The sequence below is a fragment of the Patiria miniata genome, unplaced genomic scaffold (genome assembly GCF_015706575.1).
Source record: "Patiria miniata isolate m_02_andy unplaced genomic scaffold, ASM1570657v1 HiC_scaffold_27, whole genome shotgun sequence".
Classification (NCBI taxonomy): Eukaryota; Metazoa; Echinodermata; class Asteroidea; order Valvatida; family Asterinidae; genus Patiria; species Patiria miniata.
The window spans coordinates 4,273,135-4,289,919 of record NW_024037066.1 but is presented as its reverse complement, the minus strand read 5'-3'; the positions used below and the strand labels follow the sequence as shown (position 1 = coordinate 4,289,919).

Sequence of the window (16,785 nt, the reverse complement as noted above, 5' to 3'; positions counted from 1 at the left end):
GCTAAATAAAGAGCAAAGATGATATAAAAGGAAACAAACACAATTCTTTGATTAAATAAATACAAATTCAAACAATAATATGAAGTAATACTTAAGAGATCAAATACAAATTTCTTTTATTTCTTTTATATAGTGATGAAACTACCATTGAAATAAAAGCACAGGAATAACTTGCAAAAAATTAAGTATTCTAAACAATTTTTTTTTTAAACTTCACAAATTGAAGTAGTTTTATTTAAACGAGTTGATATTTTTCCCCTTTTCAGAGTAATCCTAAGAAATCCTTTCCATTTGAATTTCAAATCCTACAACCTACCTTTTTTCATATATAAATATATTTACATATTTGGTAAAAACATTCAATATAATTGCGTCACATGACTTCACACAAACTGACAACTGCTGGAATTTTTTAATTGTTTTTGGACGGTGTTGTAAGGCACTCTTGAATCTATTATGTTGTATACTGTGTTGTATCACATGCCCTTTTCAGTCAATGTATTCTAATTAAAAACAAAACTATTTTTTCGGGATAAATTTGTCAGTTTGTTTAAAACTTTTCTCGAATATTGACAAATTTTATTAAAAAAATATAACCAGTGGGCAGATTGAGTAAAATCCGGGTAAAATGATATTAAAAATGTTTAAAAGCAAAGCTTCAATTATGATATTCACTTGTCTGTGGGTATATCATACTTTAGAATAAAAAAAAAATAATATGTCTTTCGCATGCGGTGGTAATTTTTTTTTTCAATACGGCTCATGTACAAGTAGGCTGGTGCCAATTATGTTTGCTCTCCAATCTGCACCAATGTATTGAACATTGGCAACTAGACAAAGACGGCTCCTGCATCAACCTCATTCCCACAAGTTGACTTTTATTCCCCACAGAAACCCCTGGCAGGATGTCAAAAAAAGTAGGGAACATGGATTCTCTTTTCAAAACATGTCCACAGTAACAGTCTCCAAGTAATGATCGGTCGGAGCGCTGTGTGCAAAACGGCTACTCGAGAATGACTTTACCAATTGGGACCATCGTCAGGGGAATGAGGTTGAGTATGGATCCTAGATGAGCCTCTCTTCCGGAGGCAACTTGAGGATATTATCCATCTCCACTCTAGAGCCAGAGATCTCCTGTCGGCTGGGGCTGTAGGTACCTCTAGTGGCTCTCTTGTTCTTAACCTTGACCAGGAAGATGCCCAAGATGATGACGATGATGAGAAGCAAGACGGCCCCGCCCGTTACGCCACCAATCAGGGCCCAGTTGGTCGGGTTACCGATGAACTAAGAGTAAAGACACAAAAGGGGATTATTGGAAATGAACTTCCCTGCTTGGGGAGGAACTATTTTACTCAACCAGGGGCCAGTGGAAAACAATTAGATAGAGTATACTATAAACATTCTGTTTTGGAATGAAATGGAACGCTCCATGGATCACCAAGGGAGGCTAGTTTAACTATACCATGAGTTACAGTATACAAGTATTGAATGCTTCGAGTGGTGTAGTAAAACTAGCCTCCCCAGGTGATCAATGGGGCATTCTGTTTAGGAATGAAGTGGAACGCTCCATGGATCACCAAGGGAGGCTAGTTTTACTACACCATGAGTTACAGTAAACAAGTATTGACTGCTTCGAGTGGTGTAGTAAAACTAGCCTCCCCAGGTGATCAATGGGGCATTCTGTTTAGAAATGAAGTGGAACGCTCCATGGATCACCGTGGGAGGCTAGTTTAACTATACCATGAGTTACAGTAAACAAGTATTGACTGCTTCGAGTGGTGTAGTAAAACTAGCCTCCCCAGGTGACCAATGAGGCATTCTGTTTAGGAATGAAGTGGAACGCTCCATGGATCACCAAGGGAGGCTAGTTTTACTACACCATGAGTTACAGTATACAAGTATTGAATTCATCGGAGTGGTGTAGTAAAACTAGCCTCCCCAGGTGATCAATGAGGCATTCTGTTTAGAAATGAAGTGGAACGCTCCATGGATCACCGTGGGAGGCTAGTTTTACTATACCACGAGTCACAGCAATCAATATTTGTTTTACAATCCGTCACCCACAGATTCTGCTTGATTTAGACGACAAGTGATTAATTTAACTAAAATTCAATCAAAATACACAGTCGAACACCTTTATAACAAGGTCCTTGGGACTTTACAAATTACCTTGTTATAACAGGTACCGCGTATTATGCAGTAATGAAAAATAAAGCAAAACAAAGAAAAACAAAGACTTGGGGCCTAACATTTTCCTTGTTATATAAGCAGGATGTTGTATCAACAATGCTCTTCTTATCAGGGTTCGACTGTACTTTTATTTTAATATGGAATAAGTTGAAAATGTACTTCCATTTGTTCAAACTATGCTTTCGTGAAATGTATGAACCCAGTTTTTGTGGCACTAGCACATGGGAAAAATACGCGCAATGCGCACAACCGCCGTATGTATTTGCACACATGCATACCGGTTGCTACGTTGGCTGCTTTGCATATAGTTCAGCCATTGTATTTTTGGCCGTGCACAGCAAGATAGTAAAAGTAGCGAATGCCATGTGGGTCATTCCATAGATTTGGGGTCCAATATTTTTCGTGTCCCTGTTACATCTCAGTTAAGATTTTGTAAAGTCAGGACAAACTCTTTAGTGCCTTCTATCTCAGAGAGTATGTCCACAGAGAAAGAATTTTCTCTAACCTTTTCACAGTCTGGGCCATCGTAGTCTGTATTGCAGTAGCACTCCTTCTCAACCGACATACCGTCCGGCGAGATGATGTTTTCGCAAATGCCTCCATTCTCACAAGGCTTTTGGAAGCAGAGATCGGGTAGGTGGCAGTGAGGTATCAACCAGCCATCCTTGCAGGTGCACTCAAAGGTTCCTGGCTTGTTGGTGCAGGTGCCGTCGTTGAGACAGGGGGAGCTCAGGCACTCGTCGACGTCCTCGGAGCAGTTTTTGCCTTGGTAACCTGTCAGGGAGAAGCGAGGAGAGGAAATGATGAATATTGGGAGGAACGGTTGGCAGCTTTTTAAGCTGCGTCCACATCTTGAGTCAAGAGCTAGTGTCTTACTAGTCATTACAACTATCAAATTATAGGTTTTGCCCTTCACCGACGTTTAAACACTGTATACTCAGTGTGTTACCTCCCGAGTGAAAGTTGGAAAAAAGTGATTTCCAACTTTCACTCGGGAGGTAACACACTGAGTATACAGTGTTTAAACGTCGCTGAAAGGCAAAACCTATAATTTGATTTATATCACCCAAACGCAAAATTCTATCTTATAATCATTACAACTAAGTTGGAACATGCCGACGACGGATGATTCCTGTAGTTCTGCACAGCCTTCTGGCCATCTGGAGCAATTCAATTATATGGTTGAAGAAAATAAAAGGGCCAAAACATCGGTGGAGCAAGAGGAACAGTTATTGGCAATGTATAGGTTTGCGAGGTCTGAAATGGCACGTGAAATATCTGCAACGGTTTTTGACCCCTGCATTTCCTTCACAAGTTTGTTGTGAGAGCAATTTGCGGTTGGATAGGTGTGCATGTTTATGGTGTACATCGAGGACACACTCATGCAACATCATTGATGAATCGAGGACTCCTCGGTTGGAAAACGTGTACAAAACCAATGAGAGCTGTCGTGAAAAAGTTAAAGTATAAACAAAGGAAAAGGGAAGAGGAACAAAAGAAAATCTTCAATTTACACCACAAACAAACTTGTCTGGGTTTGGACAAGTGAATATGTGATAGTGCTCATTTTCAATGACATATAATGTTGCCTCATTATGTCGTTGCCTAAAACTAAAATCCATGAGAAAACCTAAGATAAAAAGCAACCATGTGAATTTGACGATGATTTGGAAAATACTAATGATTTGAACATACCAGTGCCATTACAAATACAGATGAAGTCATTGACGGCATCTGTGCAACTGCCTCCATTTGCACACGGTTCGTTGAAACACTCGTCAATGTCAATCGCGCAGTCGGTACCACTGTAGCCGTCAGGGCAGTGACATTTGTAGCCGTAGTCTAGGTCCTCGCACGTCGCATTATTCTGACACAGGTTGCTGGCACAGTCTGGTAACTTTTCCTCACAAAACGTGCCTGTGTTTGCGAGAAGTGGCACTTAAGTTGAGTGTGACATTGGAAATGGTCCAAACACTACACTAAAAGAGCCTAAAAATAGTAAATCTGAAATAGCTTTATTTGTAAAGAAAAACAGCAACTGCTTTTCGAAAAAAAAATCTTGAGCCCAACAATTTTGGTTATATCCTCCCAGACAAAACACAGTGCATCATGTGTAAAAGTCTGCGGGTTTGCTGCATTAAGCTGTCAACACCAGCGCATAAACAACAAATTCTGAAACAATGAGAGCTATGGTTGCAGACCAGTAAATAAACTGCCATACACCCCAATGATAAATGCCCCCACTTCAAAAATTCAGGAAAAATACTCACAATTCTTCAAGGTATTCCAGACACACATCAAATTAAAGCTAATTTCGTCATCTTTCATTTTCTTTTCAATTTTCGGGGGGTTACCTGATGACTTTTAGGTGAAATTTCTATCCGAAGATGATCACCCCTTAAAATGATCCTGAAGCCCATCGCCATTTCGAAAAATGACGCCTACACTCCATTGCAAAATAGAGTGCTTTTAGGGCTCCAATTTCATCCACATTGCACAGAACTACAAGCTCACAGTCCTGTGCACAGCTTTCATCCATATTTTTTACAAACCCTCAAGTTCACAGCCCACAATATGCTCAAATAGCGAAGAATTTGAGGGCATGCAAATCATGATTTGGCCGGCGTAGGCGATTTCGAACCAATTTACTGGCCTGCAACCCTATACCCATTGAACACCGCCATGTTGTAATGGCTGTATCTGTGCAGATGATGACTAAAAACTTGAGGCAGTTTGGGCTCAAGATTTTTGTCCTCAAGGATCTTGTTAAATAGTATGAGTATCACCCGTTATCCACGGAGCCAAATCCTGGAGAACGTCTGACATCTCCTGACATGCAAATTTATGCAAGCCGCGCACCAGCCAATCGGAGTTGACTTTACTAAATCGTGACGTCATTTCATTCCTAAATCAGGACTAAATGTTCGATTGGTCAATTCGAATGCAGTGTTTTGTAATACAACAACAGCAGGGCGCGATATCGCGTAACATGATACAGAGCGTGCGACACATTTTTTTTAATCCATTGTCTATGTGACGTGCAACGGGTGAATGACCAAAGACCCGATATAGAAAGTGCCCGCTGATTGGTCAAAATCTAGGAGGTCAAGAGGCGGGGTCTTGCCTAAATAATCAGCGAATCTGTTCACGTGAAATAAACTACTTGTTAAACTGGACTGGCCTCAAATTTCAGCAAGTGTTCAAGACGGTTTCTAGCCAAATACCCTGGAGATTCAGAGTTAAGGTCTGTACTAGACCTGAGACCTAATGACATAATGGCTTTGTTTACATGCGCTTTCCTAGGGAAGCGAAGTCGGGACGCCAGACGAAGTACAGGCATGCAACTGGGAATTTAGAAGAAATGAAACTCCAAACCAAACAAAACTTTGTACAGTGTTTTTTAATTTGTAATGGCATTCTCGAGAAGTAAAAAAGACCAGGAAATCAGCAGATCCGAGGAAAAGTTGCATGCCAGGAAGTAGGGACCGTCTACCACATAGAAAATGGCACATGAAAACAAAGCTTGACGTCATTAGGTCTCAAGCCTATTATAGGGTGTCTTTTGGTACCTCCCCCTTCAGAAAATGTGGACAGTTGTTTTGTTTAGTATTTACTTGTGTAACCATCATTCACAGTAATAACTTCATTACCTTTATAGCCTGGTCCGCAACTGCAATTAAAGCCCTCCCTCGTACTGGTGCAGTTACTTCCTTCATGTTGGCAAGGGTTGCTGTCGCACCAGTCAATTTCCAACTCGCAGTTGGTGCCGTTGAAGCCGATTGGGCAAATACACATGTAGGTGAAGCTGCCGCCATCTTGGAAGGTCTGGTCACATGATCCGCCATTGACGCAGGGGGCGATATCCGGGGCGCAGGGTCCCTTGTATTGGCACAGGGGACCTGAGAGGGGCAACAGAGGGAGGTTTGTTAGTACATGTATCAGATTTGGTTTCTTAAGTACAGATTCAAAATTTCAATGAAATTTGAAAGTTGTAACTGTGCATGTATGCCACTTTGTCTGAGAAAATAGGCTAAGCACCAAAATGAGCTTAAAACCAAACCTAAGACTGATTCAACAGCTGTCAATGTTTAGTGTTAACTTCAATTTCTTTCCTGATTCTAGAGTTATGTTCTCATATTTGCTTATTAACAGCATTGCATTAGGTTGACAGTTTTTGGGTATAAGTCCAACCTTTAGGTCTTCACAACTTTCGGATGCTGTGTCCCTGGCGTGATTACAACTTGAGACATTTACAATAAAAATGGCTAATCAGTAACTAAAGAAATAAAAAGGTACTGTTTATAATCACACAAACAGTTAATCACAACATCGAAAACTGCAGAATACATTGTGTGTGTGAGACTGAAATTGACAGACAACATTATTCTCACAACATGTACCTTGATTAAACAAACCTTTACAACAAAAATTCTTGTATTTTAATGTATTTTGTTTTTGTATTAAGTGAAGCAACTATTCCTAGATCTTGAAAGCTACCAGCATTTGCTTAGAAGCATTTCAGCTACACTAACTTTTTAGACGAGGAACACAAAAATGTCACAAAATGCAAAGGTATACTAAGAAAAATGTCAAACAGACAAACAGAAAACCAACCAACCAACTAAACAGATGGCAGAAATGGCAAACATTAAGACACCATAACGGCCAGACAGACAAACAAACAGACCGACCAAAACAAACATGTGAGTACAAATGCCAAGGAGAGTGCACAGAGTGTCTATGTATAAAGTAAAAGCAAGAAATCTAGATTTTGGAATGGATGAACAAAACAGAAAGAAAACTGGATGTCAACACATGTATAATTTCTACGTTTTTTTAAGAGAGACTTTAAAAGTGGGTGGTTTTTATGGCAGAAGATTTGATGAAGAGGAAGTTGAGTGGAGTTGGAAAATTTGATTGAAATGCAACTAAGAGATTTGAAAAAAATACTCTACTAATTACTATCAGAATCAGAAAGGCAAAGAGATTTTTGTTTGGAAGGGGGGAGGCTGGTATAAAACTATGGAGAAGGAAAGTTGTTTGCAGTCGGACGTGGGTAAAATGAAATACAAGTCTTATCTCTCTGCTCTGCGTGTGATTGTGGAAGGAACTTCATCTTCTAAGAAACACGTCTCAAGGAGGACGCTGATATTTTGTCGGTAAGCGTGGCTTTTGATAGTGAAACCCATAAGAACTGACTGTACCAATTTTCACCAATAGAGGGCCACGACGCGCAATAAACTGACATCTGTGAAGTCTCCTAGGTACAACAGTCTAGGGTTAGTCCACACGAACAAAACAAAATCAAAATAACCAACAGAGAAACAGAAAGGTCTACCTGCGGTAAATTCAGGACATTTGCATTCCCAGCTAGCATCACTGAGTTGGCAAGAGCCGCCATTTTGACAAACCACGTTGGAACAACTAGCAACACTGCAGTTGACGCCCACGTACCCTAGCGGGCACAGGCAGTCATGAACCCCAGGGGGTAGGGCGGTGCAGGTGGCGTTATTCTCACAGGGGGAAGGGTCACAGGGGGTGGTCTGGCACCCAGACCCATACGTATCCGCGGGGCAGGAGCAATTATAGCTTCCCCATGTGTTCATGCAGGTGCCACCATTTTGACAAGGGGGGTCTTGGGTATTTAGGCATTCGTTAATGTCGTCGGAACAGAACCGGCCTAAAGGTGTTGCATGACGGAAAGGGAAATAAAATACAAGAGTAAAAAGAAAATCAAATCATAGCGCAAGTTGGAGGAACGGTTATATGGGATATTGCTTGTTTGGATCACACAGGTTAGGGGACAGCGCAGTCGGCTTTGTTAGTAGAGCGGAAATTCATGCAACACTTTTAGGCTGATTGTTGGAGTTAGAAAGTTGCTGCTTTTGAGCGGGATGGATTAAGTTGTTGTGCCATGGGATGGTGTCATAACTCGGAGAGTTTGGTTTAGTATAGATCAAGTTCAGGTTGATGGGTTAGTGACACGTAAATACAAGACAGACAGACAGACCAACAGACAGAAAATTGGTTAACATGATGATGATATGAAACAAAGTAGCAGTAATATAACTCTAATTTAACAACAACTGAAAATCGTCGAGGTCAGATAGTGTCACAATTGAAGGAGTTTCTTTCAATGCCAGTCAATCCTAAGCTGGAGCAAGGTGTCTTCCAGGTTCATTACAAGTAACGATCCTCAGCAGTCAGCCTGACATTTTGACATTTACAAGTGTAAATGGAAACAAAAAATCAACATCCATTCACACTTTTTTTCCCAAACATGCCAAACGTGTAAATTCAACTCACATTTAAAAATGGGGATCTGTGTTCTAACCTGCCTTTAATTCTAAAGCCCTTTGAGATTGCCGTTATGACAGAAAGCACTACATAAGCGTTACAATTTATATTTTATTTATTCATTTTTCCAGACTCAAAAGAATCGAGGATATCTATATTTAAGTCTATTTCCTTTTCAAGTTTTATGAGTGTCTCAGGAAGATGGTTCTAGATTGTTCTTATACATGTATGCAACAAGACAAAGATCAATGCCTGTTTTGCGTGTGACGCAACAGACGCAAAGTGGAGCAGGTGGCAGCCTTAGTTAAGTGTTGACAATACTTTAACTGTTTAACAAGTGCGTGAAAGTTTAAGCCTGCATTCCCATCCTTGAAAACATAGTTTGGTTGAGGTACAGGTACAGGTACCCGCTGCTATGGGTTCCATGCGCCAACAAAAGAGGGCACAGTTTAAACAATTTTTGAGAGCCCCTTGGACGAGACACCGCGAGTGCATACTGTACTGGTTCGCAAGCGAAGTGCGCACGACTTGTTTGTCCAGAATGTGCACAGCTAAGCCATAGTGTCTTCGTGCGCGAGCGTCAAGCGTCGTCGGCGCGCGAATACCTTCACATTTAACTAGCGATGGTCTCCCAGACTAATCCCTGCCCCCAATAACTTTGAATGATTTGAGATATGCAGTGGACGGACCGGGGACCGAGAACTACATGTAGGCTAGGTCTCCCCCAACTCTCCTTTTCTGGCTGTTGAAGGGGTACTTGTGCACGGAGCCCATATCAGATTCGAACCAGCCAGCCAACCCCGGCAAGCTCGGTGGTAGAGTGGTATGATGTCTGCACGAGGTCATGGGTTCGAGTCCCAACTGAGTAGTTTGTGATTTTGTTTCTCACAATCACTTAAGTCTACACTAAGTATACAGTGTTTGTGAAAAAAATGTTGGTGAAGAGCAAAACCTAATATAGAAGTTGCATACTAGAACACCTGTTACAGTATTGACATGATGTAGATTAAGCACTGTGTTATGTCATAATGATTACAATCATGCAAACGTGGCACGGCAGTATATTGATGCATTCATAAGTTATATTAAAATCCGCACTTGAATTCTCTGCAAAAAAAAATGTGCACACGAGACGCCTACAAGTATAATGTAAGCGTGTGACTGTGAGACGGCATGCAACAAAAAGGCCAAACCAAACTCAATAAATGTGCTGGTGTGCAAAGCATGCAGACAAACCCCTGTGAAACTCAAAAACACTGGAAAATAATCAGATGATAATGTCAATTCTGACAGAAAATTAAACACACTCATTGAAGGCCAGATGTGGTTCCCCAAAACCACCCAGAAGTAATGCAGCAATCAACGTTTTATCATAATACCTAAGAAAACAATATGCGTGAATGATTACAAAATAATGATCAAAGACATGGCTTTTATTTGAATTGACGGAACACAAATTGTGGCATTCTTTATGCGCTTCATTGCAAAAAAAATGTTAAAAGTAACTTAAATGAGAACTCATGCAATCACTCCTTTCCATTATGAAACAATGACAATTATTTCTGAGAAAAAAATCAGGCAAAGCAAGCATCATCACACATTATTTAAGCATTGTGCTTGGTGCATTCAACATGCAAACTCCATTTTCAAAAGTGGGTACATTCTCAAATGAAAAAGACCTAAAAAAGTGAGGTTCAATAAACCAGTTCGGTATTTCAACTGCATATGCGGGATAATCGAACGCTCATCGAAGGCGCATTAATGCGCAGGGAGACGAGCACACGACGCTCGCGTGTTAATTACAAGCAGAATGGGTGTCTGCATAACATCGCGTATCATCACATCAGCGATTTTATACCGAATGACCTTTGACCTGAACTACTTCATCAAGATACCAAACTAGCTTATTGAGTAACGTGAGTGTCAGAAACACTTCAGAAGTGCAAATCTTGAATCAATAAGAATGTTAGAAATTATCAGCGAATCAATTGGGAAAACTGCAATTGAAAAATGCAAACATTCTCATACAATATTTAAAAACAACCAAACGTTCTCATTTTTTTTTGTTCCAGAAAAAAATTGGTAAGCTTCAAGATGGGATATAAGTTTTCTTAAAATTCTTGTTTTAGAGTCCCATCCGAAATTTTGAATGAACAAGATAATCCTGATCGATGGTTATGCAGAAAAAAACATGCCATTTTTCCTTTTTGCAAGTTTTGATGCATCAAGTCCTATGTTTATCAGTACCAGGAACAAATGTATCGTACTTCTTGTCTTCTTGGCTTTTCTTTAAAAACGCAAATAAAATTGTACACTAAACTAAAATCATTCACGAAATAGAGAACCAGCACTGCTGTGTCTTTCGTGTAATAAATGCAAATTTAAAATCTTGAGATCCAGTAGGACTTGTACTTACCATCAAATCCAGAAGTACAGACACAATTGAAGTCGTTGGGTAGATCGTTACAAGTTGCGCCAAACTGGCAAGGGTTGGGGTTACACTCATTGATGTCATTTTGACAACGGTCACCATCATAACCTAAATCAGACAAGACAAAAACAATGTATTCAAACTGCACAAATACACGTGGTACTACATCTTGGTATTATTCAAAATTCAAACACTTTTAAAATTTGTAAGTTAAGTAACTTGACCTGAAATTTCGCCTCAAAGAACAGAATATTTTTACTGCACTTGATATGTGACCGGCTCCACAAAAAAAGGATATTATGTCGAAAAAGTGAAATTGAGTTATATACATGGTCGGAAAGTCTTCACTGTAAGCTTTCATTTGGTGTATAATAGAGCTCCATAGCCCCTCCCGTTCTGGAGATATAACGTATTTGCATATGAATTACTTCCTTGGAGTTCAAATTACACAACTGAGAAAACAGGCTTTGAAATAGCTGGCTTTGTTGTAGAACAACAGAACGATGCACACACACAAAAAATGTTCAACTTTGTTCATCAAAATCCACATTTCTGTGAATGAAACCTGAAACTCTAGGTATTAAAAATGTCATTCATGACAAAAACTGAAAATTACATTTTGGCGTAATGTTCACCCTCTCAATGTTGAGCGGGCCATTACACAATAATGCTCAGCACGACTTAAATCTATGGTCCATCATTTGCAGCCATCCGAAAAAGTAACTGGCGTATTATTGTTGAAACACATACTTGGTTGAAAGATAGTAAGTGGACTGAACTCCCTGTGAAATTAATCTTTCTAGCAAGCTATCATTTTGAAGTAATCAACGAAAGAAGGCCTTTCCAACGGTGCGTCTTAAGACGCACCGTTGGAAAATTTAAATTAGTAGTTCGTTTTGTTATTCGGCACAGCGCGCGCAAGCATTTGCACGACGCACAGGCACGCACGGTTGCTATAATTCGTCGGATCAGTGTGCGACATCGCGTAAAGCTGCAATTCAAAACAATTCAAAATATGATTCAGCAAATTTTGATTTGAAATTGAGATCCTAGAATGCTGTTTTTCTCGGAATATACAGCTGAAGCTGAGCTGAAACTTCATCGGGTTAGTTGTTCAGTATCCTTCATTAGATTTTGAACACTTTTGTTGCTCCAAACGAACAAAATGCACAAATTACAAATGATGGACTATATCTTTAATACCTTTTTTTTTGTGTGGAGCCGGTCATATATCCCCAAGTGCACTATACAGCATCATTGATAACTGAAAATATGTCTTTTTTATTAAGATACTCACCTCCTGTACAGTTACAATAGAAGTCATCAATCTCGTCAACGCAGTTTCCTCCATTCTGGCAATCAACTCCTACACAGTTGTCTTCGTTTGTCTCACACCGGTTCCCGCTGTACCCATCTGCGCATGAGCACGAGTAATTTGCCTGATCCCGTAGGCTGTTGCAGGTTGCTCCGTTGGCGCACTCGTGGGCGACGCAGTAGTCGATGTCATGGCCGCAGTCATCACCGTTGAAACCGGTAGGGCACTCACATGCAAAACTAGCCTGTTGATGTGAATCGTAGAAACAGATACTCTTAAATGACGCTTTTATTAAACTAAGATCGAAGCGCTTACATTATTGTTATTACCCCTGATCATTGGGCCAGTGAAACATTCCAAATATCATCTCAGCTCCCTGGGGAGTATACATGTACAGCTTGATGCTGCCACTTTTGGCGCAAAACAGCTCAAATATATCACAAAGGTACCCGTTTACTCCTGGGTGGGGAGAAGCAATGAGTGATAAAGTGCCTTGCCCAAGGGCACACGCACCATAACCCCAGGCTGGACTCGAACCCACAACTTGCAGAATTACCCGCAGACCGAGAGTTCAATGCTCCAGACCACGGCACTCCACTCAGGATCAGGAAAAGGGTTTGCCCCGTACTGTTAGGACATGCCATGCATGCTTGATGTATGATTGAAAAAAAAAACATGCTCCGCCAGGATTTAAATCCCAGACATAAGATTTTATCTCCAAAACTAGTGAGGAACTGACATTTTTGTTGCTATAAAGCATTTATAGAGCACAATGGACCCTTCCAGCTTGCCAATCAAATGATGCCGGTCGACCAATAAAATCATGGCTTTTGATCAGGTGACTACAACAGTTCAGTCAAACTCAATCACAAGAATTGTGACAAATGTAAACAAACCCCCAAAAGGGCAGGGCTTCTGTCCAAGTCTAAAACGGTCCACTCTACACATCAGCTTACCTCTGATCCAGGCGCACTGTCCTGACACGTGGCATTGTTCTTGCAAGGATTGCCAGCGCATGTCTCATTGATCTATGAAAAGGAACAAGGATACATTTTGACATCGAAACCCAAGTATCATCACCTTCAAATGCTGCCTTTTGATTTCTACTAAACACAACTATCAAAAGCAGCCGTTAACTGTTGACAAGTTCACGACAAACTTCACGGCCAAAAAGAACCTTCAAGAACCTGCTGGGTGCCTTGGTTTACTTTATAAACCTCAGGTTGAAAATCTGGCTATGCAAAAAAATTGGGGTTTGGACATGAACCCTAGACGGCTGATCTGAGATTCCGGAGCTCAACCAAATTAGCTTGCCAGTTCCTGCAATGAGCTTATCTTGTATGACTATAAATTTTAAAGAGAAAAAGGGTATAATCACAACATCATTCACCATGACAATTGTACTTCAGAAACTATTACATTTTGTTCCTTACCAAAACATCGCACAAGGCACCAATGTAACCGCCCAGGCAGGTACAGTTGAAGAAATCAAGGCCATCATAGCAGACTGAACCCTGTAAGCAGGGATCAGGATCGCACTCATTGATTTCACTGCCACAATCCCGTCCTTCAAACCCAGACTGACACAGACAGGTGTAATTGTTGACATCATCGCGACAGGTGGATCCCGAAACACAAGGGTTATCGAACATTTCACACTCATCTATGTCAATTTGGCATCTGTCCCCGTCGAAGCCTGACAAACACTGACAGCTGGCGGCATTCCACAAATCCACACAGGTGCCGAAGTTGTTGCAGGAGTAGGAGTCGCAGACCGTCTTATCCCCCACACAGCTGGTATTGACATCGGTGATGGTGGCGTAGAATTGGTCATAACTGGTCGAGTTGACGGTTTCCCGGTCATAGAAAGGGAGGAGGACCCCGCCCACTCGGACGTCATTCAGGCAACCCTTGAAGTAGTTGTAGTTGACGAAGTAATCACTGTTGACTACCGTGGTTCCTGCGAGGAATACTGGGGAACTTCCCGTTTCGGTGATGACTAACGCCAAAAGATCTGAATCGATAACGGTTGACTTGCTTGCCGATACCTTATCTACTATGATTTCAACTGTGTCTGTGGCGAATCTGACCTCAATGTCATGCCAGGACCCGTCCTTGATTACAACCTGGGAGGTTATCTCTTCGAACTGCCCAAGATTAAACCGCAGAGCGGGCCTACCCTGGACTAGGTATAAAGTGACGAAGTAATCAGTGAGGTTGTTGGAGGAATGGTAGATGATGCCGGCATCATTGCGAGTGCGAGCCTTCAGAGTGATGGAGTTAAGATTTGTTGAATCACTGATGTTGGAGGTGTAGGACACCAGGCTTGAGGTGCCGTCAAATGTGGCCTCAACAACACCTGCCAAAGGATAAGACAATACACGATAATATTGTATGAATGTTATGGCAGAATAGGCCCAATGGAGTAGAATACTGTAAACAACATTAACCCTAACCGCCCTGAATCCTCCAAAATCCTTTTTGCAAATTGGAGGAATTTGCAGGATTGACGTTACATGGCACAAGTGCGTTGCTGATTTCGGAGGACGCACTGTGTCAAGGTCTTGGGCCGGACCTTGTGTTGTTTATGCTCAGCCATGCATAAATGTAGTCCTTGATTATACTTGAAATCCTCCGCACTGCTCCAGGATGTCACTGCCTCTGCCTCAGCCTATTGACAGACACAGCCGGAGGATTTTGCAGGATTCAGGCAGTGGTCATCCCTCCATGGACCATATTCAAGAAATAATGGAGGAATTTGCAGGATTGAGGCTATATGCTATTTTTCCATGAGGCCAATTGCAGGATTTTGCAGGATTGAGGCTACATCCTGGCAAAAAGGCCTAGGGAGTTAGGGTTAAGAATTTACAAGGGCTGGTTGCATTATTGGCACCGATACACACATGATACGATTATGTTAACAAACACTCCATTCTTCTGATGGAGATAATAACAGATTTTGCCAAACTCTTTTTTGGGATAAGTGGTCCAAATAAAGCAAGATTAAAAGGTGAACTCACATTCATGTCCGTTAGGAACGTCTCTGCAATCAGCTCCAGTGGGACATGGATCCGTTGCGCAGATGGTCAAGTCGGAGCAATTCTTTCCACCAAAACCAGTCGGGCATTCGCACTCAAAGTCATTCCAGGTCACGTTGCACGTGCCACCGTTTTCACAGGGTGAATCGGCGCACGTGTCGTCACTCTGACACTCGTTGATCAAGACGCTGCTGTTGGTGGTCATCGGGAATGAAGGGATGGGGAAACTGGGGAGATCGAGAGGCTCAAACTGGAGAGAGTAGTTGTTGAACTTGACGTCCCACAGGCAGCCCTTGAAGTAGGTGTCAGGGGTGGCGGCGTCGGCGGGGATGACAGCGAAATCAACCACTCCACCCACGTTGAAGACTGTGAAGTCCGGGTTGCCACTTGTTAAAGCTTGGGTGTCCGTAACAGGAGAGGTCAGTGGGTCAAGTGATACACTGAGTTCAGTTTGGTCAGCTGTTATTGAAACAAAGTGGTAGATGCCATCGGACAGTCCACTGCCCAAGGTTGAAGACACCAAGCTGCCACTCCGGGACACTGCCACTCTTAGGCTTTCGCTTACCAGCTCGACTGTGATGTAGCTATTGCTAGGAGTATCTTCGGTGTAGAAGATCAGACCGTCGGGCTCCCGGGTCCGGAAGGCAAGCTTGACAGAGCTGAAGGAATTGGACAGGACGTCGTTGGCCGTGAATTCTGCAAAGCTCTCGGGGATGTCCTCAAAGCGGAATGTGGCGGGAATAAAGCCTGCAGAGTAATTAAGGAAACTTTAAGTAATGATACGTCCTGGGATCACGAATACAAATTATATAAAGAGCCAAACTCAGCTTGTAGTAAACAACATTAATCAAAGGTCAGCTATGATTGTCCACTTTTATGTCCACTAGGATTGGATTTAAAATTCTGTACAAAAACAGTTGATATCTTGGATGTTTTTACCTTTTGCTTTGAGACCACTACAATGTGCCTAGGGAATTAGACATTAGTGTTCCTTTCCCAAACAACTATGTGCTCAGTCAAAATTTGTGCCTAGGGAATTAGACATTAGTGTTCCTTTCCCAAACAACTATGTGCTCAGTCAAAATTTGTACTGTGAATGCATGCAAAGAAATATGACACTTTGCATGCGTCAGCTCACAAATTGATTGTTCTAGGTCATTTCGTCCAAGCAGTTTCTGTGTTTGATTTCAAGCTGTGTCTGCAATGCCACAGTCCAATCAATAATAGATCCTCACAAGTTCATCACCATCGCTCCGGTTTCAAGTCAAGTCACAAGCTATTCTATTCTATTCAAACGACCTATGACGACCAGACTTGTTAACCCTAACCTTCCCAAATCCTCCACAATCTTCTTTGCAAAGTAGAGGATTTTGCAGGATTGAGGCTATATGGCAAAAATGTGTGGCTGATTTTGGAGGATGCCCCGTGTCAAGGTCCTGGGCCGCATCTTGCATTGTTTACGCACAGCCGTGCATCAATTTCGGCCTAGATTATACTTGAAATCCTCCGCACTG

At 41.6% G+C, this 16,785-nt stretch overlaps 1 protein-coding gene across 4 annotated transcripts in view; it reads right to left on the bottom strand.

The window, feature by feature from the left end:
* Nucleotides 1-133: 133 nt before the first annotated feature.
* Nucleotides 134-16,785, bottom strand: part of LOC119734184 (protein crumbs-like) — a 38,425-nt gene continuing 21,773 nt past the window's right edge. For 3 of the 4 annotated variants that reach the window (XM_038207534.1, XM_038207535.1, XM_038207536.1), the window contains 10 exons: nucleotides 15,254-16,018; nucleotides 13,667-14,592; nucleotides 13,190-13,261; nucleotides 12,216-12,477; nucleotides 10,904-11,026; nucleotides 7,529-7,870; nucleotides 5,841-6,089; nucleotides 3,886-4,107; nucleotides 2,696-2,964; nucleotides 134-1,284 (listed from right to left, as the gene is read on the bottom strand). In XM_038207534.1, coding sequence (XP_038063462.1) covers nucleotides 1,066-1,284; nucleotides 2,696-2,964; nucleotides 3,886-4,107; nucleotides 5,841-6,089; nucleotides 7,529-7,870; nucleotides 10,904-11,026; nucleotides 12,216-12,477; nucleotides 13,190-13,261; nucleotides 13,667-14,592; nucleotides 15,254-16,018 — 3,449 coding nt within the window. In that variant the 3' untranslated portion in view covers nucleotides 134-1,065. The remainder of the gene's footprint in view (nucleotides 1,285-2,695; nucleotides 2,965-3,885; nucleotides 4,108-5,840; nucleotides 6,090-7,528; nucleotides 7,871-10,903; nucleotides 11,027-12,215; nucleotides 12,478-13,189; nucleotides 13,262-13,666; nucleotides 14,593-15,253; nucleotides 16,019-16,785) is intronic. The other variant, XM_038207538.1, reaches the window with a different exon arrangement.